The 14797-nt window shown below is 47.0% G+C and overlaps 1 protein-coding gene across 1 annotated transcript in view; it reads right to left on the reverse strand.

The window, feature by feature from the left end:
- LOC144127490 (uncharacterized) overlaps positions 1-14797 on the reverse strand; it is a 75880-nt gene that overhangs the window by 36908 nt on the left and 24175 nt on the right. The window contains exon 3 of the mRNA XM_077660482.1: positions 2282-2502. Within this exon, the coding sequence (XP_077516608.1) occupies positions 2282-2502 (221 nt within the window). The remainder of the gene's footprint in view (positions 1-2281; positions 2503-14797) is intronic.

Consider the following 14797-nt stretch of genomic DNA (forward strand, 5'->3'; position numbering starts at 1 on the left):
TATATCCGTTTGGCTACCGTGAACACTGAAGAGATAAAAATCCGGAAACCCTCGATAAAAGGCGGCCACATTCAGTTATCATAGCTGATCGTGCGCTCAGAAAGTGCAGTAGTGCATTTAAAGCTGTCTGGGGCTAATAAATCTCTCTCAAAACTATAGCGTCCCCAAGAGTGCCTCTTCTCAAGTTGTTGCAATCTATAGCGATTGTCAAACCTGTTTGGTGCAGAACAGACCGCGTGGTGCTGCTCGCTGACGAGACAGAATCCGCCCATACAAAACATTCTTTAGGCTGTCCATAGACTTCTGTCTATAAAGTCTACACTCTATAGACAAGCATAGAGAACAGTCTATAGGCAATAAAAATGCCATAGACAGTCTATAGACAACCTATAGATTTATGGCCATTCACATTTAGTAGACTTTTGTCTATAGACAGTCAATAGAGTGTGAATAGACAAAAAGAAATATCTAAGGGAAGTCAGTAGAGTCTATAAGAAGTCTATATACTGTCTATGGATCATTTTTATAAGGGCGCAAAGGGAGCCTCATTACTGTTAAGAACGTCAGACCCACAGTGAGTGTCCGGGCACCTGCGACGCCAGCTGGAATCAGTCAACCGAGAGGCCAGCGGGGCACAGTCAACCGGGGACGAACCACGCGTAACCACGCGTATCAGCCGCGGGGCTTCCATTGGTGCGCAGCGGGACGCAAAGCTTTTCCGGCAGATCATTGAACACGCTGTAATGGTTTTCGTCAATGGCTCGACGTGCCCGTTCAAATGGCCAGCCGCGGGGTGCGCACCACTGCGGCGTTTCAGGAGAGGCAGGCTTATAACCTTTCGAGGGTGCTGGGTCTCGGGCCATGATGTGCTCTATAGGAGCAGCGTTCCGCTTGCTCTTTTATGGTCGTCTGGGAAGTAAGGGATGCATCCTGCTGGCCCGTTTAGCACTTGAATGCTGGTCACGCATTGCGTTTTCATCTCAGAGTTATATTTCACCGCATTTACAAGGGTGGTACAGTCTCAAATGAGAGTTATGTTGCCACCTACCGAGGTAAAGTTTTGTTCACTAAGGTGAACCATAAATTCGTCCCTCAAGGAGCGCATTGAAATCGGTAGGGCGTCTTAGAAGTGACATCATCCTGAAATAGTTCTTCCTGAGGGTGCAAAACCTGGGTAAACTGAAGGTACGATGCGTAGCTTTCGCAGCTCCCCTGAGCTCAAATTCTCTCCTCTCATTTTTTCTTGACAGGTGCTTCCTGAAGCGACTTCCCGGTTACGTTTGGGCTGCGCCCGGTCGCCATTCCTAAAAAGTATAACAACCACGTTCTTTCCGTGTTTTGACGGGTGTCGGCCAACGTGGAAAGAGCAGGTGCTGACGCCACAACGGTGGCTGCTTCATAACGCTAAGGCGAGCGAAAAAGCGCCGTTAAAGAAAGGGGGAGAGCGTGTATATACCTTGTACTCCGTTGGTGACCGTTTCGCGCCGTGTATAGTATATATACCGTGTAAATTCACTGAGAACTTCAGGTGTGCTTAAGACCGATATTCGCAGTGGACTGCTTAGGATTGTTTGAGAGGGATTCTTTGTGTTGTTGGGAATATTTTGGTCTTGCTGGCTGCCTGAAGAGTTTCTGGCCCGTTCTTTCGAGGAAAAAAAATCCTAAATAGAAAGATCATTGCCGTAGTCGTTTGCGATCTCGATAAGCACTAAATGCTGTTGGCATTTCCAGGCATTACGCTTGTTCATAACTGTCGGACGAAATTCTGAACCGCTGTTCCGCTACAGTACAGGGCGTCTCACCGTAACCACTTTCCTGCTACAAATCCCGACTGGCTCCCGCTGCCTATCGGAGTTATACCATTAGAACACTCTCAGAGAGGCCCACATGCGCTGCCAACGTGCACAAAAAAAAAAAGATGATGCCATATTTTCTTCGAGAGTCATCTGTACTAAGGGTCGCAGCAGGACACACGCAATGCCAAGTTAATGTAAGTTACGGAATCGTGCTAGAGCGAAGGGTGCTTGGTATGCCCGAAATAATCAGAAGGAAAATAAGATCACAAGGTGTAAGATAACCTCGCTTGTCATTGAAGAACCAACTCGCACAAATCGGTCTCCTCGTCCCTTTTAGCCCCCCGATTAAGGACAAAATACGGAGGTATCTCCGTTTTCCAGAACTTTTTGCGCATCCCTCTCGCTGAGTGCTGGTCTGCTGCCAGTATACGCAGTGATGCTGCAAGAGGAGGAGGAGGAGGACGGTGGAGACAGTGCGTCCTCACCTGCACCCGTGCCTCGGTGAGGTCGGTCTTCATGGCGATCTCCTCGCGCGTGTAGATGTCCGGGTAGTGCGTCTCCTGGAAGGCCCGCTCGAGCTCCTTGAGCTGCGCCGACGTGAACGTGGTGCGGATGCGCCGCTGCTTGCGCTTCTCGGTCAGCACGCCCTCGTGCGCCGCCGCCGCAGCGGCCGCCGCAGCCGTGTACACCTTGTACGGCAGGGCTCCTGCGGGGACACACAACACAGCCACGCTTCGGGTTACGTCCGGTGAGACGCGGTATCGCTTGGTGTTACAACACCCCCACCGGATGTCATCACGTGGTTTCACATCACCCCATCGGATATTCTTAACCTTTGACCTTCTTTATTTTTACGGTGATACTGTCGTTTGGTGCAGTGTATTTTGTTCACCATCATATTATTTTAATATTTGTTATTTCTGTGTTGCGCACTGCTGTGTAAACTGTTTTGGGGAACTGTGACCTCGTCAGGCTTTACCGCCTTTTGTCGCAGTTCCCTCTTTCATTTTTGAAGGAAAATAAGCCTCAACCTCAAGACCCAGGTCACCCAGGGTCACATTGGGTGACCCAGGTCACCCAGTGACCCAGGTCACCCAATGTCAAAGGTCATCTGAAGGTCAGATGTCAATTAGAGGTCATGGGCCAAGGTCAAGGGTTAGACACCATAACTGTACCACATTAACATGGTTGGGCTGAAGGTCGTTCAAGGTCATTCTCCGGCCTACGCGACGACTGCTTTACCTGGCGTAGTGAAGCTTTTCGCTTCAAAAAGTGAGTAAGCTGTCCTTTAGCGCACTGCCTTTTATAAAATTGAGTGCGCTAGAGAACACCTTCCTCTTTTTTTTACTCCCAAATAAGCGTGTTCGCGTTTATAGTGTACTGATCAGAGAAGTCTCGAACTTTTGTTTTGATTTTGATTGGAAGGTCATTCTGTTTGATGATTGCCTGTGCCCAGGTGCATTCTTCACAAGCGGCAATGAAAAGAAGTGAACCACCGCACAGTGCACTGTTTTACCCAGGAAAGAAGATAAATAAACACAGGGTACCAATGAAAACCAGCAAACTCCTGTTTATTTTCGGCAATATATATTTCAAAGCTGCAGAAATCTAAAACACGGGAGTAAAGAGCTGGAACTTTGTTATAAAATGGTCTACGCATACAGTGAACACGTCCACACTGACCGTAGGGAAATCGGTTTGCTCGCTGAACGACACGAAGTCAAGAAAAGCGGACACGGCCATGAAGAGTCTATCGCAAGCATAAAAGGGCAGAGTATTTGTTGAGCAGTTTGAACATCACTGCGCACAGGTGGCGACATGTCCACAGCGATCGTAATTTGAAGCTTCGAAGAAAACATGAATTGCGCTAGCTTGTGCCTGCAGACGCAGAAAAATGTCGCGGCAGGACAAACTACTCTGTAGACATCAACGAACTGAATTGAATTGGCTGTTTGGGAAAGGAAATGGCGCAGAATAGAACGCTGTTCAGGAATAGCCATGTAGTATGTGGTTGAAAATGTGCTTCAGGTTTATTCATTTGGGATGTCTTACTCAACTAAGGAGTGGTGATAGGAGCGTATGCTTCGGGTGCCGATTGTAGCAGAAGAAGATTGCTCTTCGTAGGGGCGTGTGGGCTACTACAAACTGCATGCAACGCAACAAGTGGCTGTGTGAGCCACACTTAACACCGAAAAACAGGCAAAACGTGATGGAATGCATTGTGGGCTTCTGTAGGTCTGAGAAGCTTTCCTTCGATTTGGCGAACAACAGAAAGCTTACTGCTTTCCGCGCGGCCGTGTGATGGCGCCATGTTTGCATTTGCGCTAACCGAAGATGTAGCGGAAAACTCACTGTCTGCGGCAAAACAGAAATTGTCGGGGCTGTAGAATGTGTAGAGGTCAAGAAACATCATATGATGGAAAGAAAAATAACAGAAGAGCAGCTTCTGGGAAATATGAGCGTTAGACTAAAAACAAGAATTAGTGAGTACTGCTGCAAAATCACTACTAAGTACTACGAAAGCAGTACTTTGTGAACTGAGTAACCGACCGTACACGATGTAATTTTAGTACTGAAACGCAGAACGAAAGGTAAATGACCTTTTTCTGGCAGTAGGCGCAAACATTTTGACAGCAGCGTGAATCGATAGCACACAAATCCGGGAAAACAAACAGGACAATGCGCTGGACAGCAACCTTTTATTACAAAAAGGAAAACAATAATTTAGCCAACGGCGCTATCTATATGCATGCGCGGGAAAATCAAACTGAAAAAAGAAAAAGAGGACCGCAAAAAGTTTAATATACGCGCACTCCATTCATGTTCTATCCGGTAGAGCCGGTTAACTATTTTAGGCTTGGATTAGCAGAGCAACACATATTTATCTTGTTTTTTTTTGTCTCTTCTAACATGGAGAACTTCCGTAATCAGTCGAGCCTTTTGACGCCAGAAGATAACGGACGTCCCTTCAAATACAGGCTTACATTCGCGTGTTCTGCTATTTTCGGGTGAGCAAGAACGAGTCACACCTTGTGGCTGTGTCGTTGTTCGACAATGTCTTGCCTTGTCTCCTTCTTCACCTTGCTAAAATGAGCATTTTTGCAATGGTTTGGTTTGGGGGGTTTAACGTCCCAAGGCGACTCAGGCTATGAGAGACGCCGTAGTGAAGGGCTCCGGAAATTTCGACCACCTGGGGTTCTTTAACGTGCACTGACATCGCACAGCACACGGGCCTCTAGAATTTCGCCTCCATCGAAATTCGACCGCCGCGGCCGGGATCGAACCCGCTTCTTTGGGGCCGGCAGCCGAGGGCCATAACCACTCAGCTACCGCGGCGGCTTTTTTGCAATGGTGCTAAGATAAACTACGCAGAATTGACCAGTTGTCCCCGCTTCTTTTCGCCTTGCGCAAGCGCCACGTTACATGAAGCGCATCGTCAAATATTGCGAAAAAGTGTTACAAGACCAAACAGGACGCAAACCGCGAAACGACACGGCACAAATTTGCGACTAAAGAAGAGAAAAGAAAACAATGCAAGCAGAACCGAGGGAGCTTCGTCCGGGGACGCAAATTGAGCGTGGAGACCGCGTCTTCCGCCTGGCTAGTTCAATGCCCAGCGACTGCAGTTCGGGGAGAACCGAGGTCCGCCGCCTTCTGGGGAGCCGAGTCAGGGGCGGGGTGTCTCGGAGGGTCGGCGCTAACCGCACTTGCGCGAACCCGGCTCCCATTCGGAGGATATTCGAAACGGCGTTTGTCGCGTGACGTAATAGTTCGCCCGTCTCGCCGCGTGCTGTCATGGTTGAGCTTGGTTTATTTTTTGTAGTATGAGTCTGTGCAAAACAGGCACTCGAAGTGTAAATTTTGAATCAGAGTTGAATTTTTTCTTGCTTTGCACATTCGAACATCTTTGTTGAGAAGAATGCTTAAGAACATCGATATCTATCAACACTGACCCGCGGGCATCAGTTGTCAGAACGGAAACTGTCACATTCAGGCATTTGATCATGTGACCTTACATAATCTGGTTTCGATTCTGTTGGTGTACGCTTCGAACCTGCAGGTGCCACCAGCTTAGTGGTATCTGCATGGTGCTCAGGGGCAACTGTCCCGTGCTCACAGTCCCCCGTCAAACTCCCACAGCCTAGTGCTGAGAGCACACCATCCAGTGCACATTGAATAATGCCCAGTGCACAGCACCCATTGAAGGGTGCCTAGTGCACGGTGCCCTGTGCACTGCGCTTTGGCTTGCAAATCTGCCACACGTGTACAAATGGGTAGGTTTTCAAATGTGAGTTCCAGCCTCCCCCTCCCCTCCTTTTTAAAGCTTGACTAAATTATTAGAAATTTTCATATTTTCTTCTTCATTGTCTTTCGCAGACAACTTCGTCAATATTTCTACGAACACGTGTTGCACTTCTTGAAACATTACTTGCATGTATGCGAATTCAAGGCTGTCCAGTGACATTAACAGTTTAGCCATCCATGCAGATCCACCCCGGTTAGCAGCGCAACAAAGCCGATTGCTGAAGGCATAGGACAAAGAGGGGAAGTTGGTTGCAACGCAAGACACCAAACGAGATGATCGATATTGCCAAATGTGTGGTGAAACCCACTCTTTTTTCCAGACAAGTCTTTGCTTGAGCGACCGCTTGATAGAGCGTAAAATTCTTTGAACAATATGGCTGCCTGAAATTTAATCCTGAACTTTCGTGAATACAAAGGAAAAGAAAATAGAGGGAAAATAGAACCCTCAACCAACCGACCCAACTTTCTGTTCATCAGTGTACCAGCCTTACAGACCTTTGAGGTAGACGGTAACAAGACAGTAACTTCAGCGCGCATGCGTACCTGTGACCTTTGTTGTTCTACAGCTTCTCTTTACATATTTGAGCTTCACACACGCTTCAATCTGTATATCTCCTGTTCTCTCCGATGGTCAGCCAAATAGCTTTCATTCGGTGAAGACAATGGGATGCATACGGATGCGGGAACTAGCGATGACGGATCATGCGTTCAAAATTGTTACGTACAGTGAGTGCTGCCCCAAAATTCAGCCCTAATTGCAAGTCTATTCTTTTTGGATGTGACTGTATTTGCACTGCGAAAGCGAATAAATCGGCTCACAAAATAATGAGTACAAGCTTAATTCGTATTGTAATACGATTTTTCTCGAGAATGCTTCTCTAGGATTCATGCATAAACCTGAAAATGGCGTTTGCTCAGCGTTCGCGTGTTCTTCGAACGTTCGAAAATTTTCGCATGTTTAGACTCAAGCTCTTCTGTTTCAATGTTTATTGAAATAAGAACAAAACAAAACAGAATAACACGCTTAGGATTTAGTTAAAATGATGCCTTTAAATAAAACAACGCTCTCCTCAGATCGTTCGCGCATCCACGCATCTCTTTTATAAAATTGTGTATGCGCTACTTTCCCGGCCCTCTCGAAAGCGAGATTGCATCTCTTTGCAAACGTCGCGGGGACAGGCTATTCAGAAATGGTCCCCGCGAAACCAAACGATAACAACAATAAAAACAACAGCACAAAAGCGAAGGCCGTCGGCAATCTCGTAAGCGGAGTGATTTACGTGGTGGTGGTGAACCCTTTCCTTGATTGCCTCTTACTTCGACGATCGAAACAAGAAGCGTTTACACGCGCCCGCGGCGTCGTTCGCATGGCGGGGTAAACTAAGAACGATGGCGTTCGCGCCGCAGAGACAGCGGAAGTCCCCCATCGTCCTCTCTCTTCGCTTCCTTCCTTCTTTCGCTCCTTCCTTCCGGGGTGCTCCACAACAACGCCGCCATCTCCAGCAGCGGGCATGGGGTGAGGCCGCGAAAACGATGGCATTCACTCTGTCGTCCCGGAGGCATCAACAGATGAGATGCATTCCGTTATTAGGGCGCGCAACCGACACGCACCATCTCCCCCCCCCCCCCTCCCCTCCTCCTTTCTCCACAGCTCTCTGTGAACTCAAGATGCTGTTTGTTTGCTTCTCACGTGAAGCGCAATGCAAATGCTGCAAGTGTGCCAGCTACCATGGTAGGAATACGACCGCTTTTTGGTGGGTGGCTTTGTCGAAAATTAATGCGGCCCGTATTTGAAGCCACACGAGTCGGAAAGGAAGGATTGGAATAAAAAAAAAACAAAGAAGGGTTGAGGTGAAAGAGATTTACGTGAGTTTTGTGGCCTTGTATATCTTAGGGTCGAATGAATACTGATGACGGCAGCAGACGCTCCGACGCCTCTGTGAGAAATTATAGGGTGCTCCGAGGCACGCTGCGGTTTTCCATCGCCAATACAAAAGCGTTTAGGAGCGTAGCGTGCGCAGGGGAAAGTTTTTCGAGCGCTGGACTAAAAAAAAATTGTACCCTTCGGAACAACGAATTTATTTTGTTTTAGCCTTTCGGTACCCTGTGAAACTCGATGTTTTAAGGGGAGAAATTCCTCTTTGCGTGGTGGTAACATAATTATGTTATACAATAGCGCTGAAGTGATGTTTATTTAAGAAGAGTGTGACATTTGTTTGTTTATTGCGCTTCAAATACATTACATGATTGCATCCTGAACAGCTTTCTGTTGCTTAAATTTCTCTTTAAAGTTGTGAACACTTAATCTAAGTGTTTCCTGCGTTCGCGTGTAGCACACAACGTCTCCATTTCTATCGGTCATTCATTTATTTTAGGCTATCCATCTTTTTAATTTTGCTTAAGTTGTTTCTAATGATCATAGTGTTGAGCGCAGCAGCCGCAACAACAGCTAAACAAAAATAATCTAGAGTAGCTGGTCGGTCATAGCTTGCCGTTTCTAGCATCAAAACAGCGTCGATAAAAATAACAAGCGATACAAAAATAAATAGCGAACAGTCTTCGCTTTACATTAAATCAACATTATAGACTAAGCAACGGGATGCTTCATCTGAATTAGGTACTGAGATAATCACAATGCCATTATCAAAGTTTTTTTTTTGAAAAAAAAAGCAACGCATTTTTTTTTCAAACAGAGTTCAATGCTCGCTTTCATAACATCACTGTTACCATAAAGAAGGTGTGGTAGGATTGATGAAAAATTGGATCTCCATAACTGCGCTTTGAGTGCCTCACTCAGTGTGAGAATGAGTTATTTTAAAATTTACCTCTACTTTGGCATCCCCTTTCACCGTTGAACCGCTGTTGTCTACAGACGAAAAAAAAAAGCCTCTGTTTGTTGTACAACAGCAACAACAAAGATGCTGTTTCTGTAGCTGAACCGCTTGCGAAAAAGGGCGTTCTTTCCATCATCGACGGCTGATAACGCCTTCGCTAACCGGAATAGTCGGTCAACGAAAGTAAATAGAAAGAAGAGAGGAGAACGAGCGCCGCGGCTCTCGGAGGCTTTCTGCGGCGAAAAGCAGAAACACAGCGGACGGAAATGGCGCACTGCGTTGAAAGGAAGAGAGATTGCAAAGCTCGCCATAGATGCGCGATGACGATGGCTGGGAGGGAACAATGCGCCGCCGCAAGCTGCGTGTGTTTTTTGCGGCCCGGCCAGAACAAAGGCGGCGCAGGAGAAGAAGAGCGAGAGAGAGTGCGAGGATGGAGAGAAAGACGCCAGGCGAAGCGAAGCCGGAGGATGGGAGAGGAGGGAGCGAAGCGGAAGATGCGGCACGAGGAAAGATGAGATGAAGGAGAGAGGGAGGGAACCAGGAGCGAGGCGATGCCGCGAGGTCGGCGACGCATGCGCAGTGGGGTGCGACAGACCCCAGGCTCATTGCTCGGCGGCGGAGGGCCCGTGTCTGCGCGCGCGGATAGGGAAGGAACGATGGAAAACAACGCGGGCCTTCGCGGAAGATGAAAAGGGTCCTAATCAAGTTAGGGCTCCGAGATCTCTCGGCGCCCGAGTTCTCTGCTCTTAGTCATACGCGCCATCACGAGGAAGGGCGTGCAGGAGAGTAGAGGAGGTGGGGAGGGGTGATGCCGTCCGCAACCTCCCCCCCTACTACTACCGCTGCCGCCTCTGTTGCTACTGCGGCTTCGGCAACCCGGCGCACCAGAAGCAGCAACATCTCTTCCCCTCGACGGGCGTCTGCGCGCGCGTGTGTGCACTGCTAGCCAGTCGACGCGATGCGGCCTCGTATGTCGTGGCTGGTGGCGCTTGGGGCTCTGCGGAGAACGTACTACACACGGCTCTGGGCGAATAGACGACGGGGGAGCGCCACCCGCACTAGCTCCGCCAAGCCTGTCGTGTTCCCAACGAGCTAGGAAACAGCGCAGGACTGTGTGCTCACCCATGGGCCGCGAAGAAAAAAGAAACAAAAATAAAGAAGGAAATCGTCAGCGGGGGCAACGTGAGGGATAGAACACTTGGCCAGATTGTCGGGACGCGGCGGCTTGAACTGCCCTAACCGTAACCGCTTGTCCGAGGACTGTCTGGGGCGACGAGTCGTAGGTTTGGTCAGGAAAAAGTGCGGCTGGGACACCACTCCTCGAGACGAGAGGGATCAAATGTGGAAAGAGCTCCACTGAGGGGCGACGGGGATAAAAAGCAAGTGCATGGAACATCTTTTTTGGCTGTGTTGTGCCTGCCCGTATGCAGTTTTTTTTGTTCGCATCAAGAGCTCCATCAAATGCGGGTAGTGCTCTCCGCAAAGAAGAACTGGAAATACGAAAAAAGTTCGAGTTGAGTGTCTTCGGTTAAAACATAAAAAGTAGAAGAAAGAACACAAAATTTATTTCGACAAATTTTCACAGAGTGGTCTTCATTTTTGAACGGCTCTTCGCTTTGAGCTTTCAGTCATAGTGTCTTATATCTGCAACTCTTATTGTGCATACGTTATGGATGGTTTTCTTTGTTGTTTCCAGTAATATATAATCTACCACTTGCTTCTTCTTAGGAGCAGCGTCGCTGCATCACTTCTTGCTTCCTCACAAATGATGACTTCTTTTTGCTACACAGTCCTCAACTTCATCAGTGGAGTTGATTGCTAAAGCCGTGCTATTTCTGGCAAGCCCGCCGCTCTTTTATTGAGTTGCTCACAAAGGCTGCTATGATTATTGAATGTAAAACAGTTTTATTCTCGCCATTATTAAAATGTGCATCCAGCTGTTATCGATATAAAGTTGCTATTTCTTTACGAGTGATTGCCAAAGTACTGTAAAATGAATCCTAGAGCAAATGATACGCTAAAAACATGGCATGCTTGGCATAATTCAACGAAAACATACTGTGGCCTCAGGAGATAGGATTTAAAGATGTTATCACTAGATTCATCGCAAGCAAATGTACGATGGGATCGTTAAAGCCGATGCAAGGGTCACGGTGCCGTGTCAGAACTGACCCCGTCATAAGCCCTTAATATCATAAGCAAGGCATTATTCTCTACTGTTTTCGTCAATTTTTTTCTGAGCGAGTACCAAGTTGACGATTTATCAATTCAAGGAGCATAGTCGGCTTGCCGTGGCAACCTTACTACTGTAATGATGTGCATTTTCGAGAGTCCCGTTTCCATTGTTTTCATAAACTTTCACAGCCCTAAGAGCTCTACCACGCTGTCTAATGACAGCTGCAACCACAGACGCAGTAGTTAAGGAACACTTCACAGAAACCGTGCGCCATTTCGAAAGTTCTAAAGACTATTAATGACACGCCGGTCGCAGCCGCTAGGGCTCGGCTGAATGCAACATGGACATTGCACGGCTGGAGATAGGGCTGTATCATTCCGTTGAAATACTTTGAAGTAGCATTCTGTGTTCTCCATCGCTGAAAAGCGAGGTACAGAGCATCACAGTCGGAGGGCGTCTGCGAAAAAAAATTTACTGCTGCGAGACTGCGAAGTTCGTTTATAAACCACTGTAACGAAAAACTGTTGAGTCAGAGAAAAAAAATTAGTGAGGTATTGCGATCTTTTTAATAAAGAGAACGCTGTGAACAATCTTTTTGGGTGGTGTCGTTTCTCAGTGTAACATTTTCCTTTAAAAGACAGTGCAGATACTGCGTGCGAAAGATGTAAGAAACAAGATGAACGCAAGGTCAAAGTGCTTGTCACTGCGATGCTTTGGTCGATTCCTATTTGAGCGTATTGACGAAGTCGCGGCCAGGGCTCTTTAAGAATGCAGCAAAGCCATAGCCTGCTGGGAGCAGGCTTTGTGAGCGGCGGGTTCTGTGAAGGCGGCTTATGAGGTAGGGGGCGCGACAGTGTTCCCCACCCTGCCAGCATACCACACCCGCGCCACCACCACTGGTTGCCTCATCGACCGCCGCAGTGGTAGCATGGCCGCTCAGAGCCCTTTGTGATCGCCGGCTGCCTGGGTCGATACCTTCGTACCTTCCTTCGTCCTTTTCTTTAGGCCCTAACTCTTTCTTTGACAAACGGTGTGCAAATTCGCAAGCTGCCGTCATTTTTCTCAACACAGAACTAGCATCGCTTTCTTTCCCGTCACGTTTCCCTAGCGTATCAGTGTCACTTGAAATGAAAGGCACAATAGAGAGCGAGCGTCCTCCCTTGACGAGCTCCTAGTGAAAAAAAGGTCGGAAAGAATGAAAGAAGGGAGAAAAAGAATGAAAGACATTGCGGACGCTGTTAGAAATTAATCAAATTCAACTTTATTGTATACGAAACGGTGTTGGCTAATACAGACGTTAAAGATGCGCGCTTTGTGGGAGGGTGCTGGCGATAAACCCCTTAGTACATCGAGGAATGATTTGATGAAGCGAACGCATAAAACATGAAGAGAAAATGGGGTTTTACTTTGAGACGTCTTTGCTTAAAGTGACCGTGCTAGGCATGCCTGTACGGGTTCAGGTTTGTAAAAGATTAGCTTTGGATCAGGAAGACAGAGAACATGTCCATGATGCCTCTTACCTAAAATAGGAGATATTTCCGAGTTTTAACACATTCTAGAGATTTGTCGGGAACAAAAAGAAAAATGTCATATGGTCTTAGGCTGTTATTATTTTTATTAATTTTTATGCTCATTTCGCTGAGTGACTATGACAGCTTGACAAGAGAAAGGAACATTACGTGTTGGAGTTGGTTTAAAAGTTAACACCAACCAAGTGACTTCTGGGCAACACGCGATGATAAGGTGTTGTGATTTGTTCGAGCCACGTCTTGTTGTGCGTCTCAGTAGTCACCAAAACTAAGTTTACCGTTAAAGATCACTAGTAAGGGGAAACGTGCAGGGTGTTTTACATTCTTAATATTTCTCACTTCGTCTAATTCATTAAATTAGCGTTTTTCTTAGAATAATATGATGAAAAGTGGCGGACTACAATAAATTGAAGTACGAGGGGTGTACATTTAGCTGAGCCTTATGTTCCTTTGTCCCTAATGTAATAACTGCGCTGTGTTGAGGAAATTTGAATTTAATAAGGCCGGTAAAGCAGGGGCGAAGTATAAAACGTAACTGACTTACAGAAATTTATCATGTTATGCCCGCTTGGTTTGACCTCTTCCTGCATTGCCAAAAACCCCAGCTCAAACAATATACAGGGATGCAGTATCCAGAAGGGTTCACTCAAGAAATGTGGTTTGGGAAGACATTTAATGAAAACTAAGTAACTCATGCTCACTGAGTGCTGTCACAACAAACAACCGGAAGGAAGCAATCTTCGAGATTAATCTCCTAACGTTAGTATTTCCGCAGGTCTGTCCTTGCATGTGATCACGAAAATCAATGTATGCTTATGTGAGCTGACTGTTGCAAGCTGACAAGATGCCTGCGTCGAGCTCAGTGAGCTCACGCAGTGCTAACATGAATCTGGTAAGATGCAAACTACGAACTCTTTCTGGGGTTCTCGAGTTTATGATAAGCAAAACTGAGTTGCGCGCTTCGTAGTGACGAAGACAAATCCCTACGTACCACAGCGTATACGTTCTGTTTATTACGTTAGGCTCGCTACGATGGTTTGCACATGAAAAAAACTTGGACGCATGCAGGCCCAGAGTCTGCTCAAGTGATTTCCCTAACGTGCGTGACGCTTATAGCATTACGAGACGCTTAAAATGACATATTGCGTGACAGGTTGCACTCAGTAATGGTGTAAGAACGTCGCAGTTACCTTCCTTGTTTTCCACTGATATCGAAATAGCCGGGCTCGAAGACCGGTGTTTACGTAACCCCACTAAGAAACTCGCGATGTGGCGGCAGCACGACCATTGTTTATTTTAGAAAAACGGCGAAGAACGGAGCGTGAGCGCAGGCTTCTGGTGAAATCCGGTCCAGAATCTCGTAGACTAGGCGATAGCAAGAGTCCGGATTCTCGTGTAGGAACGATAGCGATCCGAGCGCCACTCTGTGCGCATGCCACATTCAAAAGTTTTCTTATGCCCGAGTCTGGTGGCCGCTATTGGGAAGACAAATGCGAGACCCGCTGCCCACGGAAGCGTGTCCGTCACGGTGCGAGCCCATTCTGTTCAGGAGCGCTCCCATTGTTCATGCGGCCCGCATGGTGACTTCGCTACTGCTGTTGTTGCGAACCATTGTGCGCGTGGCCTCCGGAACAGCTCGTCAGAATGTTTTATCCTTCAGCTCAAGCTGAAGCTTTTACGTCTTCGACTGTTTAAGGACGCTCATCCGGGCATGTTGGATACGTCAGAATATGAAACTGACTTTCCTTACTTTTTTTTTCTCCAGTAAGCAGGAACAGCTAGAAAAACTATAGGAAGAAGTAAATTATAGTTGAAAGATTTATAAGGACTAACAAATATTTATATTCCTCCTCAGTTCTCGATGAACGAAGGAGTTTAGCAGCGTTCTGGCAATTTTATATGAAATTCATAGTGTGAACATAGATATTGAAGCTGTTTTTGATTTCCATGTTTACGACGACTCTCTGCTAGTAGGTCCGCGTGCTTTTTTTTTTTCACTTATGTATAAAGGGCACTGAGAAATTGCGAGGAAAAGTAGTGTTTTATAAGCACTTATAAGCTGAAATAATGCTATTGGACGATAACACCCATATAATGTTGTAACGAACTCTAGTATTCTGCAAGATCTTTGTCTTAAGGACGGTGCCAAGAAGCCGG

The sequence above is a fragment of the Amblyomma americanum genome, chromosome 4 (assembly GCF_052857255.1).
Source record: "Amblyomma americanum isolate KBUSLIRL-KWMA chromosome 4, ASM5285725v1, whole genome shotgun sequence".
Taxonomy (NCBI): Eukaryota; Metazoa; Arthropoda; class Arachnida; order Ixodida; family Ixodidae; genus Amblyomma; species Amblyomma americanum.